This window comes from Miscanthus floridulus, chromosome 19, assembly GCF_019320115.1.
Source record: "Miscanthus floridulus cultivar M001 chromosome 19, ASM1932011v1, whole genome shotgun sequence".
Lineage (NCBI taxonomy): Eukaryota > Viridiplantae > Streptophyta > Magnoliopsida > Poales > Poaceae > Miscanthus > Miscanthus floridulus.
In genome coordinates this window covers 38,493,382-38,516,503 of record NC_089598.1, presented here as the reverse complement: position 1 = coordinate 38,516,503, position 23,122 = coordinate 38,493,382, and the positions used below count along the sequence as shown (strand labels likewise).

General features: G+C 40.9%; 2 protein-coding genes and 2 pseudogenes across 2 annotated transcripts; 2 read left to right on the top strand and 2 right to left on the bottom strand.

Moving 5' to 3' along the window:
• The first annotated feature begins 3,755 nt into the window (after positions 1-3,755).
• On the top strand, positions 3,756-5,422 carry LOC136525907 (U3 small nucleolar ribonucleoprotein protein IMP3-like). The gene is made up of 4 exons (XM_066518742.1): positions 3,756-3,922; positions 4,083-4,223; positions 4,377-4,484; positions 5,239-5,422. The coding sequence occupies exons 2-4, from the start codon at positions 4,090-4,092 to the stop codon at positions 5,420-5,422; spliced, it is 426 nt and encodes a 141-aa protein (XP_066374839.1). The 5' UTR covers positions 3,756-3,922; positions 4,083-4,089.
• Positions 5,423-6,505: 1,083 nt separating this feature from the next.
• On the top strand, positions 6,506-8,861 carry LOC136528522 (uncharacterized). The gene is made up of 5 exons (XM_066521499.1): positions 6,506-6,666; positions 6,827-6,967; positions 7,122-7,229; positions 7,989-8,063; positions 8,311-8,861. The coding sequence occupies exons 2-5, from the start codon at positions 6,834-6,836 to the stop codon at positions 8,540-8,542; spliced, it is 549 nt and encodes a 182-aa protein (XP_066377596.1). The 5' UTR covers positions 6,506-6,666; positions 6,827-6,833; the 3' UTR covers positions 8,543-8,861.
• Positions 8,862-9,755: 894 nt separating this feature from the next.
• On the bottom strand, positions 9,756-13,652 carry LOC136528435 (uncharacterized; annotated as a pseudogene).
• A 1,508-nt stretch (positions 13,653-15,160) lies between these two features.
• LOC136527214 (O-fucosyltransferase 15-like) lies at positions 15,161-21,253 on the bottom strand (annotated as a pseudogene).
• Positions 21,254-23,122: the final 1,869 nt, after the last annotated feature.

The following is a 23,122-nucleotide window of genomic DNA, read 5'->3' as shown; positions in this document are numbered from 1 at the left end:
ATGACAGTATCAAGTACATCTTCACTCAAAGCACTAAATAAGACATTAGCAGCTTGAGCATTGAGTTGTAAGCATTTTACTTCCTCTCTAGATAGGTAGATCAAATCATCATGAGGAGGTGAAATGCTCACATCTACAATCTGCTCTATTTGAGGACCCATGGTCCTAAAAACATCAAGCACACTAGCAGACCAAGATGTATAATTTGAGCCATCTAAAAGTAAAAGTTCTAGAGATACCTCCTCACTTGTCGACATTGTTCTCTCAAGGCGGTTAAGCCCGAAATTGAGAGCCAGGCTCTGATACCAATTGAAAGGACCTTGATGTCGCCTAGAAGGCCTAGAGGGGAGGGTCAATAGGCCTATAAAAATTCAACTCGAAACTCTGTTAGAACAGAGGGCGGCACTGCCGACCTTATAGGGCGGCACTGCCGCTCTTCAAAAATAAAGCAGATAGCGTTGATATTTCACAGATAGTAACCTGACCCTTTCAGCTGCTCAATCCTACAACAGAAAGACAAAATCCAGTTCAAAGACTGGATACCATAGAAATCTCACACAAGAGAGGATCGAGCTACGAAACCCTAACAATAGCTAGCAAAGAGTTGAACCAGCAAGAACACAAAGTGAAGCACGCAGGACACAAAATTTATCCCGTGTTTCAGCTCGCCACCAAGGCTTACCTAAGTCCACGTTGTTGAGGCATCCACAAAAGGATTGGCTCGCCACTAAGGCTTGCCTTGCCCTCGTTCTCAAATCAAGAGAATGAACTCTTGAAGTGAGGGGTAATTTCTTAGCTACAGGATGAGGTTACAAACCTCCCAAGGCTGCCACACAAGTTGACAAGCACAAGGGCGACACCTTAGCCGGCTAGGAGCAAGCTCTAAGAGTAACAAACCCTAGAATCGTCGGCCAAATGTGAACCAAATGCTCTTAGACTTTGGGAATCAGTGGATCTACTCTCCAATCGAGTTTTGCTGCCTTTTCTCTCAAGTTTTGATGGTGGAAATCAAGGATTGCTTGGGAGCTTAAAGGAGCAACAATGGAGGAGAGAGAGGTGAGCTTTGGTCTGTTTAGTTTTGAACTGAACCATTAGAGAAGAAGGCTCTACGTTGTGGGCTGGCCCAAATGGTATTTATACCTCTTGGGTCCCAACGGTCGTTTATGGGTGGCACTGCCGTCCTCATAGGACGGCACTGCCGCCCTAGCCAAAACAGGTAGAATCTGGAGATTTTTAGCTGGCTGCTTTGGCTAGGTAAGAGGATATAGATCTGTAGTTTTGAGCATCTGGTTACACCGTTGACCAACTGTACTAGAATCTCTCTTTATAGTACGGCTTTTCCTAAACTCAAATTCAAAACATAAAAGAATATAAATACCTTTGAGTTGGTTGCCACTTTATTTGGCAATTGAAAACTTCTATTATCGAATATGTTTTCCTCATTCTCATTATACCTTGATTATGTGACTTGAACCATTTCCATAATTATGAGTTCACCTTCATGGCTTCAAGTCACTTCCACTAATGATTTGATCCTCAACACAATATGACTCCTCATAGCTTGATTAGTACCTCGACTTAATGCAAGTACTCTCTTCTTCACCTTAGCCATGGTACCTCGATCGCCAAGCCGTCGCTTGCCCTTCACCTTCGCTTAGTACCTCGAAGCCCTTTCCTTGCTATCTTCACCCTATCAAGCCATACTTAAGTCACATTATATTAAGCATCCATTGAAAAACATTTCTTCAATATTTTGATCCTTGCTTGAATATTTTCTAGATATGAATGTTGAGATCAATCAAGCTTCAGTTTATCTCACATAGAGACATACATGGATCAACATCAATATGGTCAAGCTAATTCACAATTCCTTATTCCCTTCTCATTTTGGCTTGACATTCCAATTAATCTTTCATATATTCATCCATGTAAGCAAACCAATGTAGAGACCGACTTATATCCACTATACATTGTCATTTACCAAGTATATTTGCTTTCACATGATGCTATGATATCCCACAACATAGAAGCCATTTCATTGATTCCATTTGCATTGTTGTCTTTTGCTTGAACTAGACTGCTTCCATAAACTTCCAATACAACAATACACAGTTTGGCATTCACTTTAACACAATGTGGCATATCATCAGGTTTGCCTACTAGTTGAACATTGTATATACTTATTAATATACAACTCACAAGTATATGCAATAGACACAATTTCCTGTTCAACACTTAGCAAACTTATTAGACCTTTAATTATGTTGTCATTCAATTTACCAAAACCCATTAAAGGGCTAGATGCACTTACAGTCAGTCCCGTCCTTTGCAGCCGTGCAACACCCCGCCTTGGACCCCTCCATCGCGGTGTTGAAGGGCCGACATGGGAGCTGTCACCGCTTGCTGAGGATAAAGGGAAAAAGGAAGGGAAATCCGATGATTCCTGGATGGGAATTGGTAGATCTGTGCAGAGAAGAGGAGACGGGAGAAGAGGGAGAGACAGCACCGGCGCGGGTAGAGTCAGCGCTGCACGGGGAACAGGGCGGCGGGCGTCGTCGCATGCGGCAGCAGCATCGTAACCTCGGCAAGGGCGAAACGTGGGCTACGCTAGGAGGGGCACTCGCACCCGCAACCACCGGCGGGCTACACCGCACAGGTGGGGTGGCGCTGGGCCGACCGCCTGCGCAAAGGTAGAGGCGCTTCATGGCTCCCGCTGCTGCTAGGGTTTGTTCGATGGCCGTCGGTGGGGCTGGGGAGAGGATAAGGCTGAGAGGAGGAACCGAGGAAGGAGGGGCACGGCGGACGCATGCGAGCGTGGCAGCCATCCAGCGCATGGAGCAAGGATCGAACGGCCAGTGGTGGAGCACTGTAACAAGATTAGAGATCTATAATAATAATAATAACAATAATAACAATAATAATAATAACAACAATAATAATAACAATAACAATAATAATAATAATAATAATAATAATAACAACAACAACAATAACAATAACAACAACAACAACAACAATAATAATAACAACAACAACAACAATAATAATATTAATAATAATAATAATAACAATAACAACAATAATAACAATAATAATAACAACAACAATAACAACAACAACAACAACAACAACAACAACAACAACAACAACAACAACAACAACAACAACAACAACAACAATAATAATAATAATAATAATAATAATAATAATAATAATAATAATAATAATAATAATAATAATAATCACCAAGATTAGAGATCTTTATAGATAGCAATGTTCCTAGTTTATGGGAACTATTGTTTCATGTTTAGCAAAAAAAAATATTTAATATTCACTTGAGAAATTGTCATAAAGAGAAAATTATTTTATTTTAGAAAAATGTTGTTATTGCTTCTTGTTTGTGAAATTGGTATATGTTCTTGTGAAAATGGCTTCTAGCTTCAATAGAAAAATATTCCACCTTAATAAAATATAAAAAGTTCCATTTACTTATTTACAATGTACTATATATTTACTAGCCACTGGTAGTGTCCAATGAAGAGAGTAGATATGAAATTTCTGTTATGTTATTTAAAGAAAATGTTGTACTAGCCATTGACAGTGTCCAATAAAGAGAATAGATATGAAATCAACAAGAATAAAAAATTAAAAGGGAGAGAAAGAAAAATAAAAAAAAAATTCAAAGAAACTGAAAAAAAACGGCCCACAAGAAGCCCGTGCTTTTTTTGGTTTCCACCGTCGATGCATAACCTGCATTCGCCTTCCGTCCGCTGCATTCCTCTTCCCTCGTTCTGTCTCTCTCTCTCTCGCTCGCTCGCTCTCGCTCTCAGACGATTGTTGGGCCGCCGCCGCCGCCGCCGCCGCCCTAGGCCAGGTGCTGAGGCTTTCGTTGGTCTCTTCGCCGGCGACGAGCACCCACCAGGTACTCCCTTCCCTTATGCTGTGCGAAGCTGAGCTCCGAAACCCTAACCTAAAGCTATTTAGCTATTTGACAAGCCTCCTAACTTCGAAGTTTTTGCAAAAATTATTGGGTGTATATGTGTACACCCATGTCCCTTTACTGGATCCGCCCCTGCGTGAAGTTGAGTGATGAGGAAGCTCAAGTTCCATGAGCAGAAGCTTCTGAAGAGGACCAATTTCTTGGAGTACAAGAGGGAGGGCGGCCACCGCGAGGCGCTCATCACACAGCGCTACGGCCTCGTCGAGAGGGACGACTACAAGAAGTGGGTTTTTTCCCCTATCCCCACTGTCTCCTGCTTGCCTGTTTAATCAGCTCTGTAGTTTGTATTGAATCAGTAGTAGGATTGCTTTATGTTGATCTCTAAACGAAGCTTTGATCAAGGATACACTGAAAATTTCTGACTGTCGGGTGGCAGGTACAACGGGATATGCTTAATGGTGCAGAAGCTCGTTAACATCATAAAGCAGATGGACCTAAGAGACCCTTTCAGAATCGAGATGACAGACATGCTGCTCGATAAGCTGTAAGACTGCTGGTCCACTTGATCGCGAGATTGTATATACAATTGATTATGTAAATTTTGAGCTGGACTGTCAAGGTTACATCCTCATGGACCAAAACCTTGCAATTTCACCTCCTGTGTAGCTATTGGTTGTATAGTTGACTGCTTGTAGAGTTAACACTATGAACTTCACCTGTACCTGTATGTAGTGTGTCAAGGAAGGGCAGATATAGTCCAACTAGACTACTGTCTCCTTTACTACTCATATATGGGATAATTTTATGAATTGCATTCTTGAGTCCTGCGTATTTCATGTGAAATTGAATTGATTGACTAGTTGCTCAGAACTTACTGCAGTGTAAATGTGTAAAGATTGCTTGGATATCTGAAATCAAGAGATTCTAATTATCTTTTATTCTCCCTGTGTCTGGTCATACAATCCAATATTGAGCTTCACTTGTGGTAGTACTATCAACATTTTTTACATCTGCATTGGGCTTGATTGCCATTGGCCATCATCTGTACTAGTGCTTGTTCTCTGAACATGGCAATTGATTGATTTTTTTTCAGAAACCATTATTCTCATTTCCAGACTCTCTAGCATGGGTCACGAAACATACTATGATGTTGTTTTCTTGACTTAGTCGTTGAGATCTAAACCTATTTCATTTTGACTAAATCATAATCATATAATGTCATACTCATGGGATCTCCAGTATTCTGGTGTTTTTTGCCATGCTTATTTTTTGGTCTGATGGAGCTACTTAAATTTCAGGTATAATATGGGTGTAATTTCAACAAAAGAGAGCTTGATAAAGTGTGAGAAACTTTCAGTGAGCGCCTTCTGCAGGTCTCCCCCTCCCTCTCTGTCTCTCCTCCCTAGAGTGTTTGTTTTCCTTTGTAGGATGTTACATTCTATTGGTCATCTTACTTCAGTTCAAGTGTTTTTTCTTGACTAAGAGGTCTGTGACTCTGTGGTAGAGTATATATCCTACTATAATAACAATAATAATAATAACAATAACAACAACAATAATAATAACAACAACAACAACAACAACAACAACAACAACAACAACAACAACAACAACAACAACAACAACAACAACAACAACAACAACAACAACAACAACAACAACAATAATAATAATAACAACAACAACAACAACAATAACAACAACAACAACAACAATAATAATAACAATAATAATAATAACAACAACAACAACAACAACAACAACAACAATAATAATAATAATAATAATAATAATAATAATAACAACAACAACAACAACAATAACAATAATAACAACAACAATAATAATAACAACAATAATAACAACAACAACAACAACAACAACAACAACAACAACAACAACAACAACAACAACAACAACAACAACAACAACAACAACAACAACAACAACAACAACAACAACAACAACAACAATAACAATAATAATAATAATAATAATAATAATAATAATAATAATAATAATAATAATAATAATAATAATAATCACCAAGATTAGAGATCTTTATAGATAGCAATGTTCCTAGTTTATGGAAACTATTGTTTCATGTTTAGCAAAAAAATATTTAATATTCACTTGAGAAATTGTCATAAAGAGAAAATTATTTTATTTTAGAAAAATGTTGTTATTGCTTCTTGTTTGTGAAATTGGTATATGTTCTTGTGAAAATGGCTTCTAGCTTCAATAGAAAAATATTTCACCTTAATAAAATATAAAAAGTTCCATTTACTTATTTACAATGTACTATATATTTACTAGCCACATGGTAGTGTCCAATGAAGAGAGTAGATATGAAATTTCTGTTATGTTATTTAAAGAAAATGTTGTACTAGCCATTGACAGTGTCCAATAAAGAGAATAGATATGAAATCAACAAGAATAAAAAACTTAAAAGGGAGAGAAAGAAAAATAAAAAAAAACAGAAATTTCAAAGAAACTGAAAAAAACGGCCCACAAGAAGCCCGTGCTTTTTTTGGTTTCCAGCCGTCGATGCATAACCTGCATTCGCCTTCCGTCCGCTGCATTCCCTCTTCCCTCCTCGTTCTGTCTCTCTCTCTCTCGCTCGCTCGCTCTCGCTCTCAGACGATTGTTGGGCCGCCGCCGCCGCCGCCCTAGGCCAGGTGCTGAGGCTTTCGTTGGTCTCTTCGCCGGCGACGAGCACCCACCAGGTACTCCCTTCCCTTATGCTGTGCGAAGCTGAGCTCCGAAACCCTAACCTAAAGCTATTTAGCTATTTGACAAGCCTCCTAACTTCGAAGTTTTTGCAAAAATTATTGGGTGTATATGTGTACACCCATGTCCCTTTACTGGATCCGCCCCTGCGTGAAGTTGAGTGATGAGGAAGCTCAAGTTCCATGAGCAGAAGCTTCTGAAGAGGACCAATTTCTTGGAGTACAAGAGGGAGGGCGGCCACCGCGAGGCGCTCATCACACAGCGCTACGGCCTCGTCGAGAGGGACGACTACAAGAAGTGGGTTTTTTTCGCCTATCCCCACTGTCTCCTGCTTGCCTGTTTAATCAGCTCTGTAGTTTGTATTGAATCAGTAGTAGGATTGCTTTATGTTGATCTCTAAACGAAGCTTTGATCAAGGATACACTGAAAATTTCTGACTGTCGGGTGGCAGGTACAACGGGATATGCTTAATGGTGCAGAAGCTCGTTAACATCATAAAGCAGATGGACCTAAGAGACCCTTTCAGAATCGAGATGACAGACATGCTGCTCGATAAGCTGTAAGACTGCTGGTCCACTTGATCGCTGAGATTGTATATACAATTGATTATGTAAATTTTGAGCTGGACTGTCAAGGTTACATCCTCATGGACCAAAACCTTGCAATTTCACCTCCTGTGTAGCTATTGGTTGTATAGTTGACTGCTTGTAGAGTTAACACGTATGAACTTCACCTGTACCTGTATGTAGTGTGTCAAGGAAGGGCAGATATAGTCCAACTAGACTACTGTCTCCTTTACTACTTCTCATATATGGGATAATTTTATGAATTGCATTCTTGAGTCCTGCGTATTTCATGTGAAATTGAATTGATTGACTAGTTGCTCAGAACTTACTGCAGTGTAAATGTGTAAAGATTGCTTGGATATCTGAAATCAAGAGATTCTAATTATCTTTTATTCTCCCTATGTCTGGTCATACAATCCAATATTGAGCTTCACTTGTGGTAGTACTATCAACATTTTTTACATCTGCATTGGGCTTGATTGCCATTGGCCATCATCTGTACTAGTGCTTGTTCTCTGAACATGGCAATTGATTGATTTTTTTCAGAAACCATTATTCTCATTTCCAGACTCTCTAGCATGGGTCACGAAACATACTATGATGTTGTTTTCTTGACTTAGTCGTTGAGATCTAAACCTATTTCATTTTGACTAAATCATAATCATATAATGTCATACTCATGGGATCTCCAGTATTCTGGTGTTTTTTTGCCATGCTTATTTTTTGGTCTGATGGAGCTACTTAAATTTCAGGTATAATATGGGTGTAATTTCAACAAAAGAGAGCTTGATAAAGTGTGAGAAACTTTCAGTGAGCGCCTTCTGCAGGTCTCCCCCTCCCTCTCTGTCTCTCCTCCCTAGAGTGTTTGTTTTCCTTTGTAGGATGTTACATTCTATTGGTCATGTTACTTCAGTTCAAGTGTTTTTTCTTGACTAAGAGGTCTGTGACTCTGTGGTAGAGTATATATCCTACTATTCATTTTGCTAACCGCTTGTATGGTAATAGTAGAACAAAGTAGGAAACAATATGACATATGCAGTTCTGTTTACCTTGTTTATTACTCAATAATTGCAGGCGGAGACTTGCGTCAGTTATGGTGAAGCTCAAGTTTGCAGAGCACCTTAAGGAGGCTGTCACATACATCGAACAGGGGCATGTGCGGGTTGGTCCAGAGACAGTCACAGATCCAGCCTTTCTTGTGACCAGAAACATGGAGGACTTCATCACTTGGGTGGATTCCTCAAAGATCAAGAGGAAGGTCATGGAGTACAATGATGCATTGGATGATTATGATGCCATGTTTTGAGAAAATCATTCTGCAGAAATTTCTGTGCCCATCAGTGGCCCTGTTTGCTTCGCTGAAAAAACAAGCAAAAACACTGTTCCAGCTGATTTGTTGTGAGGAAAATACTGTTCCGGCTGAAAAAACAAGCTAAAAAGTACGGATTATAAGAGAAGCGAACAGGACCAGTGTAATCTTTGGCCAGTCACATATGGCTTTTTTTCTGAACAAAATCTGCGGTGGCTGTGTTCTGCAGGGCTACATGCATTTGCATGGCACACGTGATGCAATTTTGTGGTTGGTTGAAGGCACATTTTAATTTATATCTGATGTAGTTGTGCAATTGTCTTTGTTAAAGAGCGTGTTTATGATACATCACGTGGTATACCCGGTTTTCCCCATAGTCTGAAATTACCGTGCATTTTTGCTTGCCGGCAGTATTACATCTAGAGATTAATTTAGGGCGTGTTTGGATCGAGCCCTCATAGGCAGATGCCTGCTAGTCAGCTCATCCTGTCCCCAGGCGTGGGAAATCGGACGCAGGGGACTGACGCACGCTCCAGGCAAGTCTGGCCAGTCTGAAACCAAACAGACCCTGTCAACAGCTTTTCTAGAAGTTATAGCTCAATCAAACAGGCCCTTACTAAGGCCAGCAGCAACGCCGGCTGTTACTGCCATAGGCTTTCAGTCCTAGCCAGTGTTTTCCTAACAAAACAAATATAATGGTAAACATACCGTTTAACCATTATTCGTGCTATAAATTAACACCAGATAGTAAGGTGGTTCTGTTTTCTGAACATCGCGCTGCACCTGCAGGACAGACTGACTTCAATTCACATTTTCGCGGGCATTGCCAAAGAAAAATAAAGAAAACATAAGCACTGTAACAAAACATGAATATACAAGTTCCCCCTTGCGCAAACTGATAATGAAAGCTTTGGCAATTGACGACACCGCTATATACGCCTTTGACGGTACAACACTGCTTGTAAACTTTGATTTTGAGTTTATAATATTATCACAGTTATAAAATACGATGCAGCGAGCTTTGCCTTACAGAATGAAACCATATCTTCGGTCCTACAGGATTCCAATTATGCCACCGAACTTTAAAATCTCATGCCACAAAACAGGCAGTTCAGACACGTCCATGCGGTCAGATGCTGATTCAAACTTGAAAGCTTGTACCCTACATAAGGGACCGCCATGACCATTTTTGTGTTCCCACACCCTGTAATGAGCTTACGAAACAATAGTTTCATAAATTCCATCGAAAGCCAAACACCTCATTTCTTATCATTTCAGAGTCTGTTCGGGTAAGGGTGCTACCCCGGGTATTATGTAAACTTGGATCCCAATCTCCTCTATCAAAAAGCCCAAACTATCAATATTGTACATATCGATTCATTTTGGTCAATATATCTCAGGATGTACTGTTTCCTATACACAAACATATGGAAAACGATAACGACGCATACAACAAAGTGGATGACTTGATAATGGTGGATTTACAGTAGCCGTCTGTCATTGTTGATCAACTAGGGGTAGTCCTGGAGCCCAGAGCTCTTGAAAGCTCTCTAATGATGACAGACTTCTCCTTTGCTTCTTTATCGCCTTCGAAATGCCATTTTCGGGACATTTCTTCAGCCTGCAGTTACAATACATGGAATGGTAAGTCAATATTGTCACAGACCCACAATAGTCCACAGCTGACAGCCCCAAAGCAAACTTGAACAAAACTGAAGTACAATGTGCTGAAGGGAAAATACAATAAGCAATTGTTTAGCCAGAACAAGAATAGCAGAAGTTCACTTACCCAGCTTCTCAATGGAGCTATTTGCTCTTTAATCATATCAGCTCGTGGCTGCAGTGCATTTTTTCCTTTAGTTTTCACGTCATCTACCTGAAAGGAGAAACAAGAGTTGTTTCAGAGGGGCTACTTGACACTTGGATTTTTTATCCTGAATGCAGGAGGTTTCATCTTCTTCATTGCTCCTCCTATTAAGGATTGAGTTAATATCAAATGTTCAAGAGTTTGTTAAATAATATGTTTTGCCCACGAGACGAAAGAAATTCAATTTGGCTAGTTCATACAAGTATAATGGCAAAGGAGAAACTTGATTTATCATTGCATTATCCATGTGAAACCATATTATTTCAAATTTCCAATTTTTGAGACTAATATCACTACCATTGAACTTAAGAACCCCTTGAAATCCTCAAGGCTAACATCCAAAGTTTCATCACATAAATATATCCACAGCTTATTTCAACAATAATTCCTAGGCAAACTATTTCCAACATGAATTTGTTAGCTAGGGCCCCATTGGTGGCACAGAATTTTGCTGTTCCGCAGATAGCTCAGACCTTATTTTTAAAACTGAATCTCACTTTCCATGGTTGAGTGGCAAACAGAACATAGTTTAGCAAGGGCTCCTATGCCCTATTGCCATTCAGAGTGGCAAGGAGGATGTTACTTAAAGGATTAAATAGTAAAAAAGTTCCACATTGACTCTGCATGATTATGGATCACTAAAGAATGCTAGGACCCATTTTTCTCATCCCTGTGCAACGAGAGTTTGTAGCATAGTGAGAACCATACAAATCAGCAATTTCAAAATGAAGAGAGCAGCATTCGAGAACAAGATAGAAAGACAAAAGAAGTAACTAGGAATCAAGAGATAACAATGAATAAATAACGACAAAACCCTAACACAACTCATTGGGTTTACACAAAGCAAATGAAGAGCATGCTCTACCCTCTAGGCACAAGCTTAGCATTATTATTTAAATTCTGGCACATTGTACTTTTCTTTTCATTAAAAGGTCCTACATTCCCTCAGATATGTTGTTCAGATTACATGACTTACTGAATGCAACTGTAGCTTATCTGCCGTGTACAACATCACAGCTGTTGCTCCACCAAACACCAAAAAGGTTGCAGCAATGAATGCCTTCCCAACTGTAACAATCCAAAATGAGAACAGAAGATCTTCAAGAACACTTGAACTCAAATTTTTTAGGCAAGAAAATATACTCTGCGAGTATCCAGCAATTACAGGCTTTCAACTTCTCAGGGTCCATGGGAGCTGGGGCCCTATCTCGCCGCCTTTCATTGGCTGTTGACGCCAAGTAGCTAGGTTGTTCATTCGGAAGCTGCCATCTGGAAAAAAGAACATACAAAAGCAAGTGAAAACACATTAGTAAGTTGAAACCACAAGTAGGTCACAGGATGCATGAGCATAAGAAATACACACTATCCATTTGGAACTACAACAAATACTTCAATGCTATACATTAGAAAATGTTTCTTTACAGATCCTGTAGCAACACATGGTAAAAAATAAGAGTCATCCACGAGTTAGCATCCAAGCTTCAGCTGTTATATGGTTCATTCACATATTTCTATTAATATGCATCTGTGTAACATCCCCTGAAATATTAATCAGCATTACATCTAAGTTATAAATATTTTGCATCTCCTCACTTATGAATTTATAAGCCGACAGGTGTGGGAGAACACAACTTATAGAAGAGCATTACCCCTCATATTCATGATTTTAAAGACAGATATAGGAGTGTAACAGTGTGTCTGGTTTCTTGCTTGAAAGATAACAACTCAATTGATACACCAGATAATTCAGAAGTGTGGTACCCTTTGAAGTTATAATCAGGTTGAGAAACAAGTGATAGCTCAGTTAGAACAGCCTCCAGCAGAGAGGCTGCCCACCCAACCTCGAATCCCAGTGCTCAGAGGTTGCATGGTTACCTCCCTGTCCCTGAGCAAGTTTTCCAGCTAGCCAGGGTTCAGTATTCCCTCACTCAAGATTCAAGACACAGCCAACCAGGATGTCTTCTCTCCATGGTCAAGTTTTTTTATTAAAAAATATGTTAAATTCAGATATAATCTGAAGTACTATGTTCCAAATTATAAGATGTTTTGACTTTTCTAGATTCATAGCTTTTGCTATGCACTTAGATATACACTATGTCCAGATGCATAGTAAAAACAATGTATCTAGAAAAGCCAAAACGTCTTATAATTTGAAATGAAGAGAGTATTTTAAATCCCTATAGCTGTATCAGACTAACAAATGAAAACGCCTTTTCTAACTGAGACCTGTGCTCGTGATGAATAGCTGCTTTAATCAATGTTAATACTAACTTTCTTTTTTTTTAAACGAACTAACTGACTTTCTTTGAATATAGCAAATTCGTGCAGTGTATTTTTTCTGCTGTTATCACACATGTTGGACATGTAACCAATATATCGAATTATATATTCTGAACTGGCCCATACAAGATAGCATATAGATCAGTGCATCGGATGGTATATAACTATTTGAAAATCATTTCCATACGAAAGCAAAAGCCTGTTTACACTACATTGTGCATAATGTTGCTCCAGATGTCAATATTTTTTCAGATAGTTATTACTTGCACAGTTGCACCCGTATCTAGCATTCACAACTCGTCAGTTGAAGAACTGCTTGTGCGTGTATCCAAGTTCCAAGCATGAAGCATGGACAATCGAGTACAAAATTAACCAGTTCAGTACATTCGCGTGCACGCGCGCACCCGGAATGCCAGAACTCAGAAAACTACTCCGAACGACGAATTTCAAATTCCGGAAAAAGGCACGAGTGGGAAGGGCCTTACTACCTTTTGGGGCCGAAGGTGGCCTGCGGCAGCGAGACGTAAGAGCGGAGCGGGTTGAGCGCGTCGGGGTGCAAGCCCGCAGCCTCGGCGCCGCCTGGCGGGAGGGCCCAGCGGGAGGACGCGGAGAGGGAGGCTTCGGCCGGGGGGGGCGTCCCCTTGATGGGCACGGAGTGGCGAAGGATCTCCGGCAGCACGTCGGGGGAGGGCTGCGCCGACGCGCCCCCGGGCGCCGAAGCGGAGGGCGGGAGCTTCTCCGCGAGGCGGCCGACGGCGGTCTTTGACTCCTGGAGGAAGTACGCGCCCTCCTTGGCCGCGAGGCGGCCGGCGAGGAAGCTCATGGACGGCGGCGCGTTGGGCCGGGGGTTCTTCAGGCGTGGTCTGCGGCGAGGTTTGGATTTGGGTTTTTGACTCTTCCCCGATTGAGAAGGTTGGGGGTGGCGTGTGGGTGCTTTTGTAGCTGGTGTGATCGCTCGAGGCACACGGCGGCAGCGAACATAAGGAGTGACGTCACTGACGTGGAGGGCAGAGTGTTTGCATGACTGTAGCTGTGCCGCTGCAGGCTTGCATTGCAACTGCTTATTTTCATTTTGTTTTCTTTTATGTCATCCTCCACTTCTCTCTAAATTCAACGGCGTAAAGGTCTATTAACAATATAAGTGTCCCATTTAGGGCTTTTTGTGATGTAATAATAATTTCTAGGATTATCTCGTGACAATGTAATTGCCAATAATAAAGGACTCCCTTCGTACCCACAAGGTTTCACATTAAAACAGGTTTGCAGAAAACTGCTCGAACTTTGACAAAAAAAAAAAATTAGATTTCCTCTAAAAAATATTTAGCTGATTGAAAGCTCAAAAGGAAACACATTGGACCATTTGTTTATAGACACGATAAGAATTTTATCTAAAAAAATCCAAGAGGAAAAAAGAGATTCGAGCATGGAAATAGAGATATTGTGTTTTTCTTTGACCAAACTAAGTTCTTGTCATTTTTCTATATACAAGAGATCGTTTGGATCCACCTTTTAATAAGTGATTGGAAGTAAATTTAAAGTGCATATAAACTATGAGCAACTCTAAACTAACTAATAGAACTAATAGTTAGCAGCCCACTAGCTAGTAATAAGCTAACTTCTAGTGCTAATGGATCCAAAGAGGGCCTTACATAAAGCCTTGAATGCCTCTAGTTAAGTTCGGTGCGTGATACGAGTGTTGTGTAGTGCGTGATACGAGTGTTGTGTACATCGGAAACGTATTCGCGAAAACAAAACTGCAACTCATGAAAAGAAATTCAGAAATAAGGAAAGGAACAAAATAAAGAGAAGTGTGTCTAACCATGTCTTGGGAAGCAAGTCGTTCCGGCTGAAGACCCCTTCCCTTTCTGCAAGACTGCATTACCAGTTTCTTTGCCTTGGTTAACAAGTCCATTTGCCACAACAGTCAACTATTGCTCATGATACTATATATAGACCCTGTTTGGTTGAGCTGTGGCTGTGGAAAAAAGCTACTGTGGGCTGTGAGCTGTGGAAAAGCTGCTGTGGGCTGTGAGCTGTAGAAAAGCTGTTTGGTTAAACAAGTATAAAATATACCTTTTATCTTTATCTCTCTTGAAACAACTATGGAAGAGCTTTTTATTCCACCAATTTCGAAAAGCAGAAAGCCAAAAGCCAAAAGCCAAAAGCAGGGTCAACCCAGCTTTCAAAAATGAACTACAGAAAAGCAGCTGCTTCTGAAAAAGCACCCTCCAAAAGCAGCCCCTTTGGTTGGGCTTTTGGTTTTTTGGGCCAAAAGCCAAAGCCAAAAGCCCAACCAAACAGGGCCTATATATAGATTAACGAGCAATAGCTTCTTCAACTATCTAAGCATCATTAGTTATGCAAGGCTGATCTTTAGCAGTAGGCATGAAGTACGAAACACGTCAAATGTGACTCCCTGGCCAGGGCTCTATTTCAGATCAGAACTGTAACTGTCGAATCCAAAGGTCTCCATACAAAATGCCTTCCAATAACATTCATCACAACACCAGACATCAGGTGGTTCTAATATCACACTGCGAATCACGAATCTGACTGAGTTCATTCGCAGTTTCAGGCCATTGCCAAAGAAAATTTGGAAACCAAAGAAAATAGTCAAAACATTAATATACAAGAGTGCCCTTGGATGAGCACATATAAAGCATGCACAAAAAGGAACATTTCTCTCGCTGATAATGAAAGCTTTCAGTTGACATAAACTTACATCCTAACTATATGCGTCTCTTATGATACAATGAGCAAAAGAATGGTTAAAAAAGGAGTCAAGATGCCACCTGGCTCCATCGCGCGATAGCAACAATGGAGATGGCAATACAAGGTTGGCAGAACTCTGTCAGCATGATTTGTTGAATGGTAACCCGAGTAGAATTGAGGCACGATAGCAATAGCAACAATAAGAATGTTGTTGCTCAGTTTGGTCAATACATTACTTCCACAGTCAGCTGCAGATGATGCACCTTCATTCACAGGATGATTTAGCTGACCCCAATCAAAAATATGGCAGCATTGTTGTCCAGATGCATAATTTAGTCCCTGCTCTACATTCCATCAAACATGAGACAAAATTCTGCCAAATACTCCGAATCCAACATGATGCCTAGCAGTAGATCATGGCAGTAAGAGAATGGATGAGCTAGTCGGCTATATTGCTTCTCTGATACAAACAAGAGCTCAATCACTGTATTTTCCTCTTTACAGTTTCATTCCAAAGTAGTTCAAGGGCAAGAGATATATCCAGATTTCAGCCGAAGCACAAAAGAACTACCTTTGGTGATCTCATTGGTATAGTCTTATCTCATTGGTAGTCTTTCTTCTGAAAAAGAAGTATTGGTATAGACACAAGAAACTATAAAAAATCTTAGTGCTCTGTTCTGCACATGCATTCTGGACATCGTGGATGTCTAAATATGCTTCTTGCAACAGGCCTCTCATGAACTTGCTTAGTTTGCTGTATGAGTTTTCTTACTCTACTTTCAAATTCATTCCACTCAATCGTGGCATTCTTCACAAGTATGCTGGCTAGCCGGCGCTTGTTTGGCCTTATTGTGGGAAGGTCCCCACCACCAAAGTACATGCGGTAACCTTGAACAAGAGAAGAGAATTGACTTCCTGGGTCAGTCATAGCAAATGCATCGGCAGCTGCACATGCAATGAAGTCCAGGGCCGCCAACTGCAAACCAGAGGAGCACAAAGAAATTATTCAATTAAGCGTAGGCATAATTCACAAGATACTAATGTAAATTAGCAAATGTCACAACCATTTTCTTATCCTTCATGTCACTCTTGCGGTTACTGGTTTACTACTCATATGAATTAAATCTAAATTGAGAGCAGAAAATAAAATTAGCACTTCTGTTACTGGTTTGCTGCCCACATGAATTACCTCTAAAGAGAGCAGAAAATAAAATTAGCACTTCCTGACATTTCACCTTTTAGCCTCTATGTATGTGACAGCAGTTCGAGGACATAATCTATCAGTCAATCTACAAACAAATAATCAGGTAGATACTACCTGAATTTTCTATTTGGGTGCTTATTTTCTATGTTTTACATGCTAACACTGTCTATATATCTTTTCTACCTAAATCATGCAAGAAGAGATCACATGACAATATGACATATCTCACGGAAATTTACCTGAGATGAGAAGTTCCTAAATGGTTCAAGCTCTGATGGAGACAGAAGGGTTTCTTTAGTTACTAAAGCAGGATAAAGACGACTTATGGCAGCCATCCTATCCTTCCCTCCATAAATTTCAGCGCCTGCAATGTATATATTTGTGCTGCGCTTGAAACCAATAGCAGCAAGCATAAGCACAGCCTCTTCAGGTGCAAGGGGACATTTGCCTTCAGACCGTAAGAAAGCAGCAGAGGGCAACCTAACAAGATACCATTCTGTCAGAAATGCTCGTTGATTAAAAATAACCAGCAACAGATCAATATTAGGATGCCATTTTTGTTTAATGTGGTGTATTGTCATGTAATGCAGAACTGCAAACATACTTTTTCGTCTTCTTGAGTTCTGACAGAACAGGAAAGTGAATTTGGCGATAAGCTTCAAGTTCGTCTTCCTCATCTTTGCCACCACCAAAGTAACACAATGAGTATGCAACCATATCAATCTCAAACCGGAGATGAACAGCCAGATATTTGGATGCATCACTCTTGTTCACACTGGGGTCAAACTTGATGGCAAACTGACCTAAAAGATTATCCTTCAAAGGCGACGAAGAGACCCTATGGCCATGCAGCCTCTCTACAAGAACTGCACCAGTTTCTTGAATTTTGTGTACAAAGCGAAGAGCATGAAAATTACATCTGCATCGCAATGTCTGTGGAACAGTAACCATACAGTCAGAGCATGCACTTGTTTTTTTTCCTTATGGGAGGAACAGAACAAAGAGAAGAAAACAGCAGCACAGTAACCAATATTCATCTGTAGTACTATCAGCTGAGTCATTCATATCTTGACAGTTCATCATATAAGTTAGACTAGTGTACTAAAGGATTCTATAACACTGATGCCAAAATAACCATTTCCCGTCCCAGTAAAAGTGTAAATGCATCATAGAGTTTAGTGTCAAATAATCATATCTTGACAGATCAGCAAGTAAGTTACACTAGAGTACTACACCATTCTAAACAATGATACCAAAATAACAATTTCCTATCTCAGTAGGAGTGTAAACACATCATAGTGGGAAACAGTTCAAGAAAATTAACAAACTCTGATATGCGGATAAATGGTATTGGTAGCAATCAGCACAATATGGCAACTCCAGTAAAAAGTACTCCCTCCGTCCCAAAATAAGTCCCCATCTCGCATTTCAATGTGTCAAACGATCTCAATTTTGACCGATATATACAAAAAAAAAGTACTAATATTTGTGATACCGGATAAACATCATTAGGTTAATTACATCATATATTTTCATAGTAAACCTATTTGGATTTTGGAGATACAAATTTTGATACTATTTTCTATAGACTTCGTAAAAGTTGAGATTGGTTGCCTATTCAAAATGCGAGTTGGAGACTTATTTTGGGACAGAGTGAGTATGAGTGTACTAGAAGTCTAGAACAGGTGCAGCTGAATATTTTCTTATGACAAACAATATCTTTATGAATACATAAATAGGTCAATAATGGTACTGCATAGTAGATTTGTCTCAGAAAATACTTTCCTACTGTCACAATTTTATTAGATTCTACAGATATATCACAATAAATTGGCAACCCAAATGATGTTAAAGAGAACATTTCAGTGTCCAAAATGAACTTACTGTCCCATGACTAGTTGGAGTAATACCTGAAGGTCAGAAGGTATTGGGTCAAAAGATAAGCGATTGCCAAATCCTATAAAGTGAACAACTCTGTTTCTCAGTAAAATTGGCAGTATTTTTTTCACGTATAAACTGGGCTTTGCCTCTTTCATGACATCTGTATCATTAACCTGCAGAGGAAAAGTTAAACAATAATGAATTACAAATTTATCTTTCTAACAATGTACTTTCTATAAATGACAAAACTGAGGTTAGTTACTTACAAGGCTACCGATCGCCTCCAAGTCTAATGACTGCAGCTCTACTGGAAGATCCTTTACAATCTGAATATCAGATTTCAGATATTTGATAAAATAATCCTCCTGATATATATCGCCAAACTGACTAAGATATTGAACTCAATTTGTCATTTATGGAGAATATAATAATCAGTTATTGAAATAAGCTATCTGAAACATTAAACGTAAGTTGTATTTAAAAAAATGTGTACCTTTTGTCTAGCCACACATTACTGTACAAGAATTTTGGGAGGACAAGAGTTGCATTGAGCAACCGCGAGATTGTAACTGCATTACAAATCTGTTAAACAGAAGAAGGAAAAAGAAGATTGAAATCAATGGCATAACTGCGAAACCAATTCACACACCAAAAAAAGAATTACTTCTCCAAGCAGATTTGCTAAGATTGCCAGAAATGTTAAGGATGTTAGTAGATTACTGAACTACTCACCGCAACCCTTTGCTGGTTTATGCCACCATTCGCACTGATCATGATGTAGCCTTTGGTTCCCTCTTCAATTACAAAGAATAGATGTCAAAGAAACAAGGCACTGGATCAAACATATGCTGGAAATATGAAAAATAAACCAATGCCACTATCAAGATAAATGCACACCGATAACATCAAGAAACATAAATCAGCAACTACCTGAGGCTTTCCAATCCCTTTGGTCAGAACACGGTCTCCACATAGTAGCATTTATCGGCTCTTCCCACAAATCCTTAGGTTCAGGCCTGGTCTCTGCCTAGGTAATTAGCATTACACATTATGTCATTACCAAACACATATCTCAACGTGCATGTATGTGCAATGTATGGCCAGTTTAGAATATGTAAAGAGCATGTAGCTGCCTTTATTAATGTTACCTCTGCCAAAGCATGGCCTGCCAAAGCAAGCAACCTGGGTGAGCATAACCCTATGTGCCCTCTTCCCCTTAGCAGCACCAGCCACCTCTTCCTTAAAACATTTCAGTAATAAAAACCATGCATTAGAAATAATGTACATAAACACCAAAAGCAAGCAACGGTTGCCATGGCAACCAAGAATTACATTATCATAATACAGTACTCTATCCATTTCTTTTAATAAGGCAAATTAGGATATGAGGAAGTCTTTCAAAGTATACTTTGACCATTAATTTAAAGGGGCGTACCCAGTGCAGAGAGCTCCCGCTGTGTGCGGGGTTTGGGGAAGGGTGTTAGAGGCAAGCCTTACCCTCGCCTGTGCAATGCGAGGAGACCGCGACTCGAACCCGGGACCTTCCGGTCATAGGCGGTAAGACTCTACCGCTTGCAACAGGCCCGCCCTTCACTTTGACCATTAATTTACCGTACAATATATTATCAGTTACTATAAAACCCAGACCATACTAAAAGACAAGTGAAGTATGAATCTATTGATGCATCTGCCCTAAACATGCAAATGTTCTGGAAAATGGAAGGTCAAAATAATATTTAACTTTGTTTTATTCTAATATGCCCAACACTTTGAAATGGAGCGAGTATGGCTTTAGCCTTTAGGTGCAAGATAACATCATAATAGCATGCCTTGAAGACTTTGTTAATGCTACTGGAGACTTAGCCTGAATTAAATTATTAAAAGCTAGATGTAGAATTACAAAATTGCAACTGAACAATAGAGCAGTACTATTTTTTATGGCTGTTGACTACAAATTAGCACAGCTTAAGAACACTCCTGCTCTCCCCCAGCGCAAAATAACTTAAAACCCAAGGGAGATTCAGAAGTGGAAGTAAGAAATGGCACAACCACTCTCTTGGCTAAGCTAACCTTTTGAAATTGGTAGCTACGGAGTCATCACCCTATATCAATATCACTCGCCCCAGCAAACTAATCACATCAACCTCACCGGATGATAGCTACTAGACACTCATTAGTCAGTAAAGGAGGCCAACCATGGCATTACCAGAGTCAAGAGCGACGAATTGGTAGTGGCGGGCGCGCGGGGCGGGTGGCGCCTCAGCCGGAAGTGCGGGCGCGCCGAGGGGTCCTGAAGTCGGGAGAACATCCACCAGTTCATGATGAAGAAGAAGGCCACGAGGGCGCCCCAGACCAGCAACCTGCGAGGGCGCCGCCACCCCCTCCGCTGCTGCTGCCGCCGCCGCCTCGCCCGCGGCAGCGCGGCGGATGCCGGAGAGCTCGCCGCCGCCAGGAGCGGCAGCGGCGGGGGCGCCGCCGCCTCGGGCATTCCAGCCCTGGATTTGGATCTCGACAAGCGGGGGTTCGGTGGGAAGCGAGCAGAGGAACACGAGATGCCGGGTGGCTCGTCGGATCCTGCGATCGCCGCGCGATTAGTTTAAGCTGCAGTTTGATGGAGAGGTCAATTTTTTATTCGTGTGTGCGGCGTGAGCTCGGCAGATCGGAGCAGAGGTAGACTAGTCGGTGGGCGGGAGTGGCAAGGAAGGGAGGGAGCCGGGCAGCCGGCGAGCCGCGGTCGATCTCGGTCATGCGCGGCGCGCGTGCGATTTTGGTGTCCACTGGACTCAAGAATGTACGCTGCAGTGTCTGTCCAAGGCAGTAAAATACATTCTTTTTTTATTATTTCTAGTCCCTAAATTTATTCTGGACGTGGTATTAGTTCAAATGTGTCTCGTACCCGCTCCATACGCCAATATGGCATGTTGATTCAGTACTAACCAGAATTTGACACATATTGAGTTCAATATTTAAACTTACATAGCGATGCCATTTATATCCTAAACTTCTAAAATTACATATTCGGATCCCCAAACTTAATAATTGGATAACACAAGATAAAACATGCATGACGGTAACATCTAAGTTCCTAACTTTAAAAATTGTATATCCAGACCTCCAAACTTACTAATCAGGACATATAGGTCCCACATATCGTCCCTCATTCTCATCTTCTTCCACATTCCCTCCATGTTGCCGCCATCACTCTCTCTCTCTCTCTCTCTCTCTCTCTCTCTCTCTCTCTCTCTCTCTCTCTCTCTCTCTCTCTCTCTTGTGCCACCGTAGCCCGAGCACTAGCACCAACAACAACTGGAGCACCTCTAAGCAGTAGAAACAGCACCACCGCTATGATAAAAGCGATGATGGACGGTCTCTACATGCTCCCACCTATCCTCCACACGCGCTGTCGAGCTTGGCCATGACCAAGGCCCCCGGTGGCCATCCATGGGCGAGCTGGGCTTCTCGCCCCTAGCTCTAGCGATGGCTAGATCCACGCTACGACAGGATCTTGATGTATAGTGTTGTCCAAATACCACTAGACCAAGGGTAGGGAGCGTTGTTGGGATTGGGAAGAGGAAGTGGAGAAGGAGATGAGAGAGGGGGATGACATGTGGGCCTGCACAGGAGGGATTGAAAGTAGATGAGATATAAATGGCATGTGGACCCACATGCTAGGTGCACTAGTTAGCATCCACACAGGTGGTTTATCGGAAATAATCATAATTTAGACATCATGTGGCCCAAGCAGTAAGTTAAGGACTTGGATCTATATTTTTAAAAGTTAGAGACCTCAATGGCACTGTCAGTTCATTTAGCGAGTTTCGGGGACCTATAGATGTGTAGTTTTGGAAGTTTGAGATCTAGATAGCACCACCATGCAAGTTAGATATATACTAGACCCACCATGTTAGATCCATGTGAACACTGGAGTTTGCAAGGCATGTGAGTGTATGCAGCGGGTCAACCAATTTGAGCTAGTACCGGACCCGTGGCAAGTTTAGGGACCTAAAAATTAAAAAAATGAAATGTTTGGGATCTTGATGACACCGTCTCTCCAAGTTTAGGGACCGTCGATATATTTTACGCTTGTCCTATGCCTATATAGAGCTAGAGAGATAAAGTGACATGCTTGATTTCTTTGCTAGAAACTGGATTTCCTTGCCTAGCTAGGATAGGGAGCATTGCCTGAATGACGAAGCAAGATTTTCTTAGAATAGATAAGATTTGGACGTCTTTGAACTTAGGGCCTATTTAGATCCCCTAGAGGTAACAACTAGCAGGCTAAAATTTAGCTAAGGTATCATTTAGGTCCCCAGCTAATTGTCTAGTTAATGTCCTACCTATCACCTAGCTAACAATTAGCTATTAGCTGATTTCCTCTAACTAACGCTACTAATAGTTAGTTGAGGGGATCCAAACTGGACCTTACAAGTGCAAGCGAGCAAAGTTAGCTTTCCTAGACTGGCAAGGCAAAACTTATTCACACACGCAAGCAATATGAGGCATGCCCAAAGGCAACAGCAAAAGAATGGAGGATGAGAGAGACTCCACGTTAGGGGCAATATTGATGTATAGTGAATTACCGACCTAACAATCTAACTTAAGTTTTTGCGCTGGAGTGGCTGGTGCATATAAG

Excerpts from the sequence above, each read along its gene's own strand:
- LOC136525907 (XM_066518742.1), top strand. The coding sequence starts at position 4,090 with ATGAGGAAGCTCAAGTTCCATGAGCAGAAGCTTCTGAAGAGGACCAAT. Across the intron at positions 4,224-4,376 it reads GAGAGGGACGACTACAAGAA|GTACAACGGGATATGCTTAA; the intron begins GTGGGTTTTTTC and ends GTCGGGTGGCAG. Across the intron at positions 4,485-5,238 it reads GACATGCTGCTCGATAAGCT|GTATAATATGGGTGTAATTT; the intron begins GTAAGACTGCTG and ends CTTAAATTTCAG.
- LOC136528522 (XM_066521499.1), top strand. The coding sequence starts at position 6,834 with ATGAGGAAGCTCAAGTTCCATGAGCAGAAGCTTCTGAAGAGGACCAAT. Across the intron at positions 7,230-7,988 it reads GACATGCTGCTCGATAAGCT|GTATAATATGGGTGTAATTT; the intron begins GTAAGACTGCTG and ends CTTAAATTTCAG. Across the intron at positions 8,064-8,310 it reads TCAGTGAGCGCCTTCTGCAG|GCGGAGACTTGCGTCAGTTA; the intron begins GTCTCCCCCTCC and ends CAATAATTGCAG.